The following is a 14,673-nucleotide window of genomic DNA, read 5'->3' on the forward strand; positions in this document are numbered from 1 at the left end:
CAGATAAGAAATGCAAGAACAGAGATGAACAAACAGAAAATCCAGAAGGAGAAAGTTATTTCACACAGAATAAAGAAAAGCTAGATGCCACCAAAATGAAAATACTGCTGTAAGATATCAGGTAAAGGTCAGGAAATGGAAAGTTCATTCAAATGTGAACGGAAGTGGAGATGAGAATGACAAGTCCAGGGAAATCCTTTACCCATCTCCGCTAAGCTGGTGAATCCTGGAAAAGCAGGTGCAGTTCTCTGGATTTTCCCTAGGTTTGGTGCACTGGATGACCACTGTTTGTATCCTTCTACCAGAGCTTTTAGACTGAAATAACAGAAAGACAGGATAAAATGTATAATGCTGACAATAACCTTTCATTCCTTCCTTCCATATTCTCTACTGCTCTACTTAGGTCATGCATGTATCTACCTTAATTACATAGATTTAAGGTCCTCCCATAGCAAGACATTTTACAACACCTCCCTCATTTGTAATATCAGCAGAGATCTTTTGGTTGCTATGCTAAACAACGGCTACGAATTAAGAATAATAAAAACCACCACTACAGAAATTAGATATTTTCATTTTAAATCAAGGCAAACCTACCATGGCAGGTACAAAAAGTGCTCAGCAGGAGGAGGGAAAAAATATCTACAAAAACTTTCCCATGTGAAACAAATAAACAACGAAAATCAAAGATAACTTAATGGGAATGCAATACACTGAAGTCAGTAAAACAGAAGAGTTAGATGCCTCTATATTATAAGACTCAACACTTTTCCTTTAAAGGAAACACTGCATTGAAGTACAGGCAGTTAAAAGCATAAGCTGCAGATTATGGAAAAATAGGTAACTAAACACCATATATCATGCCATTGCTTTTTAGTTATAGACCAAAAAATCAAACCAAAACAAAAAAAAACACAAAATAAATCCCTGCTTTCAAGTCATCCGAGTTTAGAGGAATTTTACTTTGCACCTGAGCTTATTAGTAGTCCCTATTCATAGATCTTCATTATCACCATCCTATTCGTTCCCTGCAATACCTTCATGACATCAGAAAAAAACACAGTAAATTGCACAATTTTTTGACACATCCACAAGTCAACAACATTTTATTCTTTGGTTATTAATGTTCTCTGATCTGGGATATCTATGGTGCCTTTCTACAAACTCCAACGTGAAACACGTCAGTGTTGGCAAAAAGCCTAAAAAGCACTTTGGGCAGTCAGAACTTGAAGTGAAAGGAGACAAAAATATCTATGGATAGTCTGAATGATCCCAACTGGACATACCATAGCATCTCTTTGTTACTGAAAGAACTGAAAAATTAGTAGGAGAGACCTCTTCTAGCCGCATGACTAACTTGTGTTGTTCTTTGAAAAGAGACAGCTTGTATATGCTCATATCCTCCTTTTTCTGTAAGGGAAGGACTGTAATGAACTCTCTCATGATTCTCATTTTTCACACGAATCATTCTGCATGTCTAAGACGACTTCTGTGCCAGGATTTCAAGGTTATACATACTCGGTATGTATTTTTTCCTCTATTCTCTACCTAACTGGGAAGCCATGCTTGTCATCAGACAAACCATATTACTATAGCAAGGTCACAAGGTTCAAGCTTGATTCAGCACATGTTCAGCTGGTTGATCACCGTTCTATAGACATTACTTTTCAAAGGTTCTCGCTGTTTCCAATATTCCGGAATAGTTTTAGATTACACAAAAAGCAGCCCATACAGTTCTCACCTGTCTCAAAAGTTCATCATTTTCCCAACATTAATCATTCTGGCGTATGTAGTACCCTGCTATGAACTTGAACCCAGGCAGCACAGTACACAGAATCCTACTTGTTGAGAAAGACAAGCCACATGATTTTACAATTTTGCAATTTATTCCCTCCACACTACACTCAGCTATGTGATAAAACACTACCAGGAGACCCTGAAGACCTGTGCAGAGGATATCCTTGAGAATATGCTACAACTTTCTGCTGCTGTATATATTTCTTATGCTCAAAGATAAACGCAGAAGGGTGAATAATGACTGTAATCAATTCGTGACTAGCTTTGCTTAATTATAGGTAAATTAACTCATGCTAGAGAATTTCACAGCAATTGCTATAGTGTAATTCCTGCCTAAACTTTTGATTACATCCTATGGAAAATACATTGAAAGGGATGCTAAAGATGAAGATTCACGTTGGCTTCATCAGAGTTGCATAAGCAGATGGAACAGCAGCACTGCTGTTACCAGCAGTGTCATGGGGAAAGCTTACACTGGACTTTTCTATGCTAAGTTTAGCTCTTCAATTAACTTTTTTTTTTTAATCCCTGTTCTCCCAAATCAGACTTAAAAAAAAAAATAAGAATAGCAAACACTCTATCAACCAAGGTACTAATATTTACTGCAACCCTATTCCTTTTCAATAATCTGCAGTCTGGCGTGTTCTCAGTGAGAAGTTGTAGTTCATTGTATGTTAACCACACTGCCCTCTCAGTAACGCTATCATATTTCAGATACTTTGCAAAATGCAATGGTCTTACAATGCCTTCCTGGAAAAGGTGGTGAATAGTACAGATCACCACAGTTTTCAAGAGAACAGGATAATTTTAAGAGCAGCCGTAGTTAGCATGTAACTCCTTTTCAGCTGTCTGTGCTCGAAAACAATTCAGTTCTTCAGACTGCACAGAAAGGAACAGAAAAACAGAATAAAAGATTTATTACCCTAATTCCTAAAACACTTCAAGGCTGAAGTGTTTCTCTATCAGCTTCAGTAGTCTCCTGACCTTTTATATTTTTTTGAATAATTAATGACTGTAAAATATGGCATGTTTTAATTCTGAAGAATGCAATGCTCTGTCTACAGTACAGATAAAGTACAGGCAGCAGCCAAAGAAGCTTCCTCCACATTGCCCTGTTAACACATATTGTCAAGAGTGCTTAGAATGAAGAATGTGGTTTAATGTCACTGGAATAGAATAAAGCAGTTCAGTTAGAAGGGACCTTCAAAGATCCTCTAGTCCAACTGCATGACCACTTCAGGGCTAACCAAAAGTTAAAGCCTATTATTGAGGGCATTATCCTAATGTCTCTTGAGCACTGAATGCTTAGATTTAGGCCCTCCTGAAGAATACTGCAGTGGTGATACATTATATAAACATCTGTTTGCTAGGAGTTTCACACCTGAACACACAATATTAAAGAAATCTTCTTAGTTATCTTATTATCCCTGCTAAAAGTATGGAAAAAGTCAAACTATCAATTTAGCAGTGGAGAAAGCTTCAAGTTCTGCTAAAAATCATGAGGCATTCAAACCTCTCATGGGTCTTAGATCATTAAAATATTCCTCTGTTTTAAGCAGCATTTCAGCAATAATCTGAGTACGGGTAGAAATAATTCACAGAAAAAAACGGTGCCACAGAACAAGAATCTACAGAAAAGGGCCAGGTGCAACTCATGTCCTAAAAGTGATTTTCTGCAGATATGTATTCACTCAAGGTACATGTGTCCTTTAAAAAAGCTGGAAAAGACAATGTTTGACTGGCTCTACAGATACTTTTTAAACAGCATCATGGAAAATCTTTTTAAAAATTATAGTTGAGAACTGTAAAATAAATATTTGCAGACATGATATGAAATTACAGTAAGTTGAGCCTGAAAATAAAGAAAAACCAGAAAAGAAATAGTTTTACACAGCTAAGGAGCTGCGTAAAAGGAAGTTCTACTGCTTAAAAATAGACATAAGGTAATAGCGGACAGCAAAAGCATCAGGTCTGTACTGGACCTCTAGCAAGGGACTGAATGCAACATGGGTCTCTGTTTTGGATCTCTAATACCTCAGGTACAGCAAATCTGTAAGCAGAAAACTGCTTGCAAGAAGACAGGCAAAACTCCTGTGAGCCAGCTCATAACCAGTTTCAGAACCTGGACACCAGTCTGATTCCAGGCCCTCTCTTCTTACCCATCTTCTCCTGCACCTAGCTCCTTGTGACAAAGTGAGCTTGGTCCCCATGTGCGCCCTTTTTTCTTCTGGCCTCTCTTCTCTTCTTCCTCTCCTTCCTCCTTTGGAAGGACTGAGTTTCGTCCCCATGTTTTACTGCTTTCAGCAGGAGTCACTAAACAAGTTGGAAAAATGGTGGGAAAATGGGAAAAAACAGATAAACAGGTTGGTCCCAAAACAACGCAAAGAACACAAGCCAGAAGAATAGTAGCGGAAGTGTCCATTTGGGGTTCTTTCACATAATTCTCAGCATGTATCAACACTAATCTAACAACCAGATCCGTTCAAATAGCTGCAGACACGCTTTATGGCTTTATTTCTCCACTGGTTTCTTTTTTAGAAATACCAGTTTGATACCAGAAACACAAGTGTCGTGATAGCCGATACAAACACTGCACATTAGCTAACATTCCTTTCATACTTCTAGTACACACTTATCTCCCTAATTCTGTTATTATGGGAACACCACTTTCATGACAACCATCCTTGTTTTTCTGTCCTTCCATCAGTAACTTAATCATCTTCACTTATGTTTCACAGATCTACTCTGCAAATTAGTCTTTTAAAGATCAGCCTGTACACCCAAGGAATGTATTTTCTGTACAGCGCAGCAGCAATCTTTCAAGAAGATAGGTGAGGCTTAGACTCCAAAGAATACAAAACCCAACTCCCCACTCCCACTTGCCAACACACGCTATTTTTCTCTCTAAATTCATACATGCAGGGCACAAGGCCAACATTTTAGGAACATTTTTTACAGTCCTGTCCTAGATATGGAATCTTGGCATCTTACCACGCTGACAGACTGCACATTTCCCAAATTCAATACTACATTGAGCTCCTTACACTGTATGGCCCTGAGTCTGGGAATAATGGTAGGACTTGCAGGAGGGCTGGAGCAGCTACTGATCAAGCTTTTCCTTTTATCCATCGTTGGAGAAGCCTGCACAGTGAATTTATGCTGGAAATCTGTTTATCAAAAGAAAAAAAAAATCAAAACATAAGCAGAAAGACAGTTACATTTTTTTAAATATAAGAAAAAAGAATTAATCATTTATCATAACCTTCAAAGCATGAAATTTACAGGACCCATGTAAAACTAAACTTTTACAGCTAATTGCTGCCCATTTTTTACACAATTCCTTCGGGACAAAGACATGCTCATATTCATGAAGACACTCTGATATCCCAGACACCTCACCAGTAGTTAACACTTCTTTCAGGGTTGTATTAGAGATCACTTTTGTGTTAACTTGAGTTCACATATGAACTAGCTGCGTAGTGCTGTGGTCTCACAGCTATCAACATGTTCTTTTGACTTTTTTTTCAGATTCCTGCAGCAAAAAATCCAGTAGCTTACGGTTTCTGCTGCATTTTGTAAAATATTCCCAGAGCAGCAACATTTTTTTTTTTAAAAAGGTACAAACTTTATTAAACTGATCATTTTGAGCAGTAACATGCTAAACTGCAACACCAAAATTTTTGCTATGAGCCATATACAGTCTTTCAACTAACAGTGTAACATCTCAAACTCACTTTTTTTCCTGTACACTTTGAACTGTTGCCTGTGGGGAATGCTAGCCATAAGACCATCAAACTTAGTTTCTTGATGCCAGAGCTATTTTTTCTCCCAAAGTACATCCAATACTTTCTAATGCATAAGTGTCAGCACAAAGGAGGCACCAAAGCTACAGGTTCACCTGTTCCTCCCATTTCGCCTGACACTGCCCGCCTCACCAACCTGAAGGCAGGCTGATATTATTGCCATCTTTTAACTTGAGCCGATTCTTCTTGAACTTCCCCATGCGTTTCTTCACCCGGGGCTTCTCCTGACACAGCTGGTGGATAATGATGTTGAGCTCCCTTTCCAGGATATCAATCTCACGCTCTGCCAGCTCCTGTTCCCGCCTTCGGAGCAACTCCTCATGGTTCTTCTGTTCAACAGCAGCACGAGTCAGCTCTTCTTCCCATGTGCGAAGCTCCTGCAGGGCGATCAGAAAGGAGAAAAGAAAAGCTACCTCATGATCTGGGCATTTAGGCTACTACTACCCACTCTGAAGGTACAGCAGCAGTGACTTATGTTCACTGCACTGCTAGCACCACTGTTTAAAGGCTCAGCTGAAAGCCAAAAACCTAAAAATAATGCTAAAGAACTTCAGCACTTGCCATTCAAGGCCCTTCTGATCAGTATTAACATTTTGCATTAAAATTTCTTTAGAAATATATGTCCAAATTCTCTACTCTGTGGTGAGGCCACACCTGGAGTACCATCCCTTATTCTGGGCTCCTCAGTACAAGAGAGGCATGGACATACTTGAGAGAGTCCAAGGGCCACCAAGATGCTGAAGGGATTGAAGCACCTCTCCTATGCGGAAAGGTTGAGAGAGCTGGGACTGTTCAGCCTGGAGAAGAGAAGGCTCAGGGGGATCTCACCAATGGGTATAATTACCTGAAGGGAGAGTGTAAAGACGACAGACTCTGCTCAGTGGCGCCCAGTGACAGTACAAGAAGCAATGGGCATGCACACGTTATTCAAAAAACACACAGTATTCAGAAGCTGCCTGGACATGGTCCTGGGCAACCTGCTGTAGGTGGCCCTGCCTTAGCAGCAGGGCTGGACCAGATGACCTCCAGAGCTCCCTCCCAACCTCAAACATTCTGTGACTTTGTGAAAAGGTACTAAATCCTAAATTCAAGGTCATGAGAAAAGATGCTGGATATCCTGACATGCACATGTTTTCAAGCACCACTGGAGAGTACCATGTACATGGGAACCCATTTTGCAATATTTATTTTTAGTTTTGAAAAGAACTAATCCTTACTTTCGTGTTCAGTAAGTACGTATGTTAGCTTCAGTATTGACTTAAACTGTTTAAAAATAACCTTTCCAAGTCATGCATCATAAAATAGCACAAAGCCCAACTCTAACATAAAAATCAATAAAGAAAACATCGTGAAGAGGCCATTCCCATCAGTTTCCACTAAGCATGGTTGCTTCTCAAGCATAAAGAATCATATTGCAAAGTTTTTGACCTCTCCTTTGTTGAGGAAATGAATCAACTGAAATGGTCCTTGAGATCTCAAAATATTTTGCTCTTCTCACTGCACTCCTCTCACCACAAGCACAAAAGAATTCAGCACTCAGAATAATTATCTCCAGCTGGCTACATCCACCACAGAAGGTAAAAAAATAAGATGAAGTTCAATTTGAACTCTTCATCAGATAGATGCTTTTTTTTTTTCTTAATAATGTAATTGTTACCTGTGCAATCATCACAGAGGTTTAGTTCATTTTACTCATGAGGTGAATAGGATATTAAATCTCTTTCCCCACTGCTGTAGAGGAACACAGTACTCAAAATATGAGAGCAGTCTAGATGTGTTTTTGTCATCTGTTTCTCTGTTGAAGTTTCTGGTTTTCAAGAACTGTTCCAACACATTTATGCTAAGGAACCACATTGTGCAGCAGGGAAATACCTATCAGCTTTTCTTTTTCCTCCAAAAGCTACTACAGTATGTGCATAGAAATGTTTTAAGAACTGTTTTGGGGCTTCTCTCCCCTAAACTCAAGATCATCCTCCTCACACACATACCTCCTAAACTCAACTTCTGAGCCCAAATCAAGTTGGGTGTTTATTATGAATGTTTTCAGGTGAGAGGCAGTGAAATGCTACTATTTCAGTAACAATTCCACTGCAGTACTTCATTCCAACACTGTACTGTGTTAAGGTCCTTACGGACTGATGCAGCAAGCTGCACTTTCTTTCTGACTGCGTTTGAAGAACAGAACTTCATCCTCTTTGCTTAACTTCCACTCCTTGAGATTGATGATCACAGTTCCTTTTATTCCTGCTAGGACCTTCATTCCCTGCTATTTACCCAGATGGATTTCAGTTACAACAGTTGTTGGACCATTCCCCTGTTAGCACTCGTGTTTATTATAGTTAATCCACTTTGGCTGTGCCCACAACCTAGAAAACACAAACCTGACAGAATCAAAGCTGCAATGTTTGCTGGAGTATGTAATCTGGAATTGTTCCTCCTATTTTTATTAACAATTATTATTGGAGCTCTTCGTTAAGATACTGTAGTGAAATAGTTATCAGATGTATTAAACAATGAAGACAACTCATCACAGCAATTTGCACAGTGTATAATGGACACAATACTCACCACAGTATTGAGCAGCAGCTAAGGATGCAGATGTGTATTTAAAGATGCAGACATGTATTTGACTTATGATTCTGCACTAGTGTGCATCATAACCTGCTATTGACATAAGGACTTATTACAAGTTGCAGTAAAGCACAGACAAATCTAGTGCTGAGATGCACTAAATGGTGATCCCTGTTTGAATGATGAAATAGGAGAACTATAATCCAGAGAACATAAGCAAGGACGTTTTTTTTTTCCTCACTTACCTTTTCTTTGGCTCTGAGCTGATCAAACATCTCTTGAATCTCTTGTTTCCAGTCTTCCTGCAGAGAGTGGAAGGAATCTTTGGGCATTTCAAAGAAACCAGACTCTTCTATGGCAGTGAGATGGCCTAGGATACTGGTAAAGGAAGGTCGTGAGTGTGGGTCAGGGTTCCAACAATCTAGAACAGGACAAAGACAAGCAACTATTAAGCATCTCTTAGTAAGGAGGTTTGAGACTATGAGTAGTACTTTACTGATCCCCAGTGGCTGACAATGGCATGCACACTGTGTTACCCTGTCTTTCCTATTTCTCACTTTCATTGACTATTCACTGATCATAAATCAAGTACGGAATTCATGCTTCCATGCTTATACTATATCCAACATCACTTAAAATTTTGAACTACCTCGTTACTAGGTTGTATTGCAATAAAACCTCAATTAAAATAGAGGTTTACCAATTCTACAGTTACATTTTCAATTTTGTATAAAAATTGACAAATAATTTCCTTAAATATTTGGCTTTAATTTATATGTGCTGAGTAAAGACGATATGCAAGACTCTCGTACACAGTTCTTTTAGCACCCTTCCACTGCAAAGTTAACAGCCATATTGTAAAAGGATATCTATCAGAGCTCTTTCTAATGCTAAGCTGAGTCATTATGAATCTTCCACAGAACTGCAAAACTCTCCTGCAAAGCATCCGGGGCATACTTGAGTGAAAATGCTGGGCAAATTGAGTGAAAATAGGAGATTCAAGTAAATAATGACACCAAATAGTACATTTATGATTCTTTTAACTATTCAGAGGAAATTGTTTGATTGGGATTTTTTCTTTTGCTTTTAAGAGAAACCATAAATTAAAAAAAAAGCTTGTTTTATTTACAATCTAATGCAATCAATGACTTACTCAATTACAGACCTCTAGAAATACAGAATTTTGGTTACCCATTTGAATTGAACACTGAAAACAGATATGGAAATAGAAAATGGTGTGGAGTAACATCTCCATCTATGAAATCATTAAGATCATGTTTTTAAAAGCTACTAGGTCAAAATGTGTGACTTTGCAACACTTTTGAGTAGGAGATGTGTATTCATTCAGTCTTCCTTCTGACTTCAGCCTTATTTCAACTCCCGCAGCAAATATCACTCCCTCATTCTATATTGTCCCATGTTGACACTTAACGCAGGTTCTTGTTCAACATATATCCTTAATTCACTTTAGTACTGCAAGATTCCTATATGCCAAAGTTTGACAACAAGTAAACAGAAAAACTTAACATTCAAACACTTTTCGCACAGCTAGGGACAACAGCTGTATGAGTTGAAGTAACTAGTACATGGATCTCTCTCAGTATGCTCATACTATACTATCAGTGCTCTAAATGGTCACTGGATTCGACACATACATTGCTGCATTCGGAAGCAAGAATTATAAAGTTGTTCTAAGGTTTCCTAGGCTTTACTGTTGGAAAAAAGGTGGCATTATTCTTAATTTCTGGCGATGTCCTAAAAAGCATGCACTCATCATTTTTATGGACTGAAACACAACAAGGAGCGGCTGTAATTAAAAAAAATAACATTTCACAAAATCTGTGCAACTGCTGAGGCCTGGTTTTGCAGATCTTCTCTGCTTTGATTTTAGTGTTACTGACATTTGGGAGCTTTGTTTTTGAAACTGCTGGTATCAAGATGCTGGTATTTAAGTATCTGGTCAAGTTCCAGGAGGCGCAAGCTGGAACACATTTGTGTTTATGGATTTCAAATTGCTTCTCTTATCAAAATAGAGAATTGAGGACATTAAGAGTGCTCCCAAGGTCCCCTGCTGCTGACCAATTAGCAGCAATGGGTGATACAGCTGGACTGTCAGTGGCATAATCCCTGCCCCTTTAGCCCAGGTTTTAAGCATGGCAAAGCAAAGATGACCCAAAGTAAAACAAAATGCTGCAGCCAGCCAAATGCATGAATGAGTGAACAGGATAACTATGCAGGTGGCCCGTGGCTTTTATTTTCCCAGGCCTGGATCTGCCATTATTTGCACTAATGAGGACAGTTGTAACATACAAATCTTTTCTGTGAAGAGGGAAAGTTCAGCTTTGTTGTCTCAGTGAAGACCACCAGAGCAGTAATTCAAAAGCAAAAGCAGCATTATCGGAACAAGAGTTCACCCAGACGAGAAACAGCCAGTCTGAAAAACAGTTTTGGTGAAGGGGCAGAAGGTAATTGTTTTCTTGTTCTCCTTTTCTCCCTGCACATGGAGAAGCTGAGCATTCCAGAGCCAAATGTGCGCTTACCCCTGCGCTGCTGGGTTCAAGCACGGGCCATACACCTCTACCAGACTTTCCCAATAGAGGGCATTATTTTTAACCCCATCAGCAGATACTTTACTTATGTTTAAGAAATTGAGGGTCCTTGTTTTAGGGAGCCATGCCAAAATAAACTACCCTGGCAAAACACTATGTTGTTGATTCCATCAGTTGTTTCAGATACAATTTCTTGCTTTGCATTCCTTTTGAGCTACTACACCTGCAGCTCTGCTGCTGTCTACTGTCCGGTAGGATACCTTTACAGCAAAACTGTAAGTGTGATGTTCTACTTTATTTATCTGAAGCTTGTCAGATACAGAAAAGATCAGAGAAATGGAAAACTATTCCCAACGCAGAGAAATCCATCAGAAACATTTTCTTACATGAAAAAATCCTTTCTTGGGGTTAAAACACCACCAGAGGCCTCAGAATACAAATTCTACGTTCGATCTCACTCTTTGCTCACTAAGGCTATAGAACGTGCTTGATTTCTCTAACTCCGCTTTTTTTCTGCGAACTAAAGATAAAAATGCTTATATATAACCATTTGAAACTCTTGGGACTAGACGGATGGAAAAAAACAAAAGACTAAAGGTTCTTTCTACTCAGAGAGAGAGAGGAAGGGAGGATGAGGAAGGGAAGACAGACAGAAGCATATAGATTGGGAGATACACAAGCAGCTGCAATCTCCAGAACACCAGGTCACAAAGGTGCACCCCAAAAGCTACCTCACTGAATCCTTTTCAAGAACTACAGAAGCTCTGCTGACATTTGATTTCTTTCATTCATACATGGGCCTCTTTGGGCATGAACCATCTCCGCACGCATGGCAGAAAGACACCATTCTGACTGAAAATCTGGGTTATTTTCAGTTGTCAAAGCCACATTTAAAACCTCTCCCTGAAATGTCAGTAGGGTACGGTTTCATTCCAAATCAACCTGACAATGCCTAGCAAAGTGTTCAAGCTATGAATTTCAAAACAAGTTGAAGGTTTCAAACTAGTGCCAACTATGTGAAGCTTTGGTGTCATTGCATTTTCACTACTAGAAAACAACAAGCTAGATGATGATAACAATAGCTCCCATTTTCACAGTTAAGCCTGCTGATAAAAAAAGTGGCAAGGGAATTTCTTTCACATACTACTGTTGTAAAAGATTCACCATCACAGCATGCTAACAACCAAGCCAGGGTCCCACAATAACTTGAAGCATTGAATAAAGCCATGTGAGAAATCTGTGCTCTTAGGTATCAAACCAAAACCAGGAGGCAATACTCAACAGCGCAAATCATACTAACCATACTCACACTAGAGCTGGCTTACCTTCCATGAGTTTGGCAAAAGGCTCTGGACACGTGGAAGGGATTGGAAGGGCAAGTTTATTCATGGCAACACCGTATGCTACTGCAAGTCCATCAATTCCTCGGAATGGTACTTCCCCTGTTAGCAGCTCCCAAAGCAGCACACCGTAGCTATCAAGAAAAGATAAAAGAGAGTAAATGCTTGACTTTAAGGTATTCTTCGTTAAGCAGCAAGACAGCACAGAAACCTATCAGAGTGATTCTGGTACACTGAAGAATTTGCAGTTTTCTGGTAAATTGCCTTATTTTACCTCCTTTTAATAATAAGAGAGTTTAAGATAGCTTCAGTGTTTAGTTGAAAAAAAATTTGGAAGCGGGGGCGAATAATAAAAGGTCACCTGAAGTGTATTTATTTGTATTTGTAAAAAGCTGTGTGTTAGCTTTCCTTTTTGTAATTGCTAGCACATTTTCAAAAAAACTCCAGTGAAATTGTCAGACGGCAATCCAACAATCCCCACCTCTACATTCCTAATTCTGAATTTATGAGGTGAATATCAAGCAACAGAAGCAGGATTTTTGCTGATTTTATTACGATAACAATTATAACGGAGGTTGATAGTAAGATTACATAGCAGATTCTTCCTCTGGAATCCTGTGGTCATGAAGGAAGAATCCATTCTTAGCATCTCCCCTCTTCAAAATCAGTCACTCTTAAGCCCAGGAGTTGCACAGTATGCTTCTGCAGTTTCTAACTTTGCTTAGGTTTAAAAACAAAGCAAATGATACTTACGTAAAAACTTCTTGTCTTTAAAAAAATATATTCTCTGAATGTCTTCACATGTATACAACCTCAGATGAATTAATGCATAGACATGCATTGTAACTGTTTCTCTCAGCAATCCAAAACTGTTCCTATAGCAGTCACAATGTTTAGGAAACTTTGCAAAACTGGACATTTTTTTTCTCCATAAAATTGGGTAATTTCATGCTCCTGAATTCAGGATACGATACTGTAAAACACTTAAGTGAAAATGGGCATTGCCAGTCAGCCAGTAATACGTTAATTTTAAAAAGTAAATCTGCTCAACATATTTTAATAAAAAATCACTGCAAGGGTTTTATCTTCTCAAACAATTCTTCAAAAAAAAAAAAGAAAAAGAAAATCATCTGTATGGACCTGTACATCTTAAACTTTCTATCCTCTTTCTCCAGTTAGTAGTCATGCATTTCTGTGCCAAACATTAATATATTAATTCCAGCACTTTTACGTCATCTGGATCCTAAAAGAAAGATGTTCTCCAGAAATATAAATTTTTAAAGATCATTACAAATTAAGCTGCCAAAGTCAAAAAAGCAATTACGTATTAAAAACGATTGCTCTTAAGGCAAAGTTTTCAAGAGCTGAAGATAACATCAGATCACTACAAATTCCTAGAGTGTAATGTTAATTTCTTCAGCAATTTATTTCATGAGACCTTAAATACCAAACAGCCCTTGTTGTTCAGGGGTTTGTTTAGTTAATTCTACCCCTGCAACATGCTGTGCTATTGTTTGTAAAGCAAGAGGAACTTACGATCCCTTCTGCACCACAGAACCAAATCTTCAAGGCTCAACAATAGCATAACCCCTGCGGCAGCCTGACAGAGAGCATCTCAAGTACCAGGTTGCAGGAGTGCATATGCTTCATAAAACCTGGTGAATCCTGGCAGAAACCAAGACAAGCATGGCCTTCTCCCTTGTGTGCTAGCAGAGAGATACCGCTGAGATCTGGCTGTGCTTCTGGATGGCACATGCTTCAGGTTAACTGTAAATACATTGACTGACTGGCTATCCTGTCACAGGTGGCTCAAGCTCCTTCCCTCAAACAACCCAACCCCACAACATTCTCTCCGCTTCTAGGAAACCCTAGCCAGAGACAGCTCCTTCACAGAGGACTGACAAGCGTTTCTTCCATTGACCTGTCCTACTCTTTTGAACCCATTTACTCTTCTCTAATTTCTGTGGCAACGAGTTCCACAATTTAAGGATGCATTGCTAAAAAATAGCTGCTTATTTGTTTTGAGCTTGCCATTTGATAACTTCATATGTTTCCCTGTAGGTCTCTCAATGCCAGAAACAGTGAAAGTATGTTCCCTACTAGCTCCTTCCATGCCACAATTTCAAAGGCTCCCACTCCATCCAAATCTTCTTTCCAGCCCCCCAAATCCTGATCTAGCTAAATCCGAATCTAGTTACTCTCAAACAGAAGCCATTTCATCTTTTTTTTGACATTGATGTCTTTTGTATATTAATTCCATGTTAACCTTTTTGTAGGAATGACAAAACCACAGTTTGACTGATTTGGGGAGAGGCATAGTATTTCCTGTTTAGTTCTCTCATTCTTCCCTATTAAATTTTAACTTGCCCCTTACCTTTCCGAGTTCTTACAAGATGAGCTAGGTTATCCACAACAACTCCAACATCTTTTTATTGAATCTTAATAGAATAATTTAGAGCCCATTGTTGTACACGTGAAATTCTCCCACACGTACTATTCTGCATTTATTACTTTCATCTGTTTTATCATTCAGTATAGTAAAATTTTTCCTCAGCTATCTGCAGTACATTATTTTTTTTATCCCGAATAACTTGGTATTAGTGTATGTTTTTA

The 14,673-nt window shown here is 38.8% G+C and overlaps 1 protein-coding gene across 20 annotated transcripts in view; it reads right to left on the minus strand.

Annotated features, from left to right (window-relative positions):
• The window catches only part of MAP3K9 (mitogen-activated protein kinase kinase kinase 9), a 79,433-nt gene that overhangs the window by 34,076 nt on the left and 30,684 nt on the right, over window positions 1–14,673 (minus strand). For all 20 annotated transcript variants that reach the window (XR_014584626.1, XR_014584627.1, XR_014584628.1 and 17 more), the window contains exons 4-9: window positions 12,046–12,194; window positions 8,417–8,592; window positions 5,737–5,977; window positions 4,842–4,964; window positions 3,957–4,110; window positions 203–315 (exon numbers count right to left, since the gene is read on the minus strand). Coding sequence is in view for 2 of the 20 variants with exons in the window: in XM_083836636.1 (XP_083692762.1) it covers window positions 203–315; window positions 3,957–4,110; window positions 4,842–4,964; window positions 5,737–5,977; window positions 8,417–8,592; window positions 12,046–12,194 (956 nt within the window). In the remaining 18 variants the exon portion in view is untranslated. The remainder of the gene's footprint in view (window positions 1–202; window positions 316–3,956; window positions 4,111–4,841; window positions 4,965–5,736; window positions 5,978–8,416; window positions 8,593–12,045; window positions 12,195–14,673) is intronic.

The sequence above is a fragment of the Anser anser genome (assembly GCF_964211835.1).
Source record: "Anser anser genome assembly, chromosome: 5".
NCBI classification, from domain to species: Eukaryota; Metazoa; Chordata; class Aves; order Anseriformes; family Anatidae; genus Anser; species Anser anser.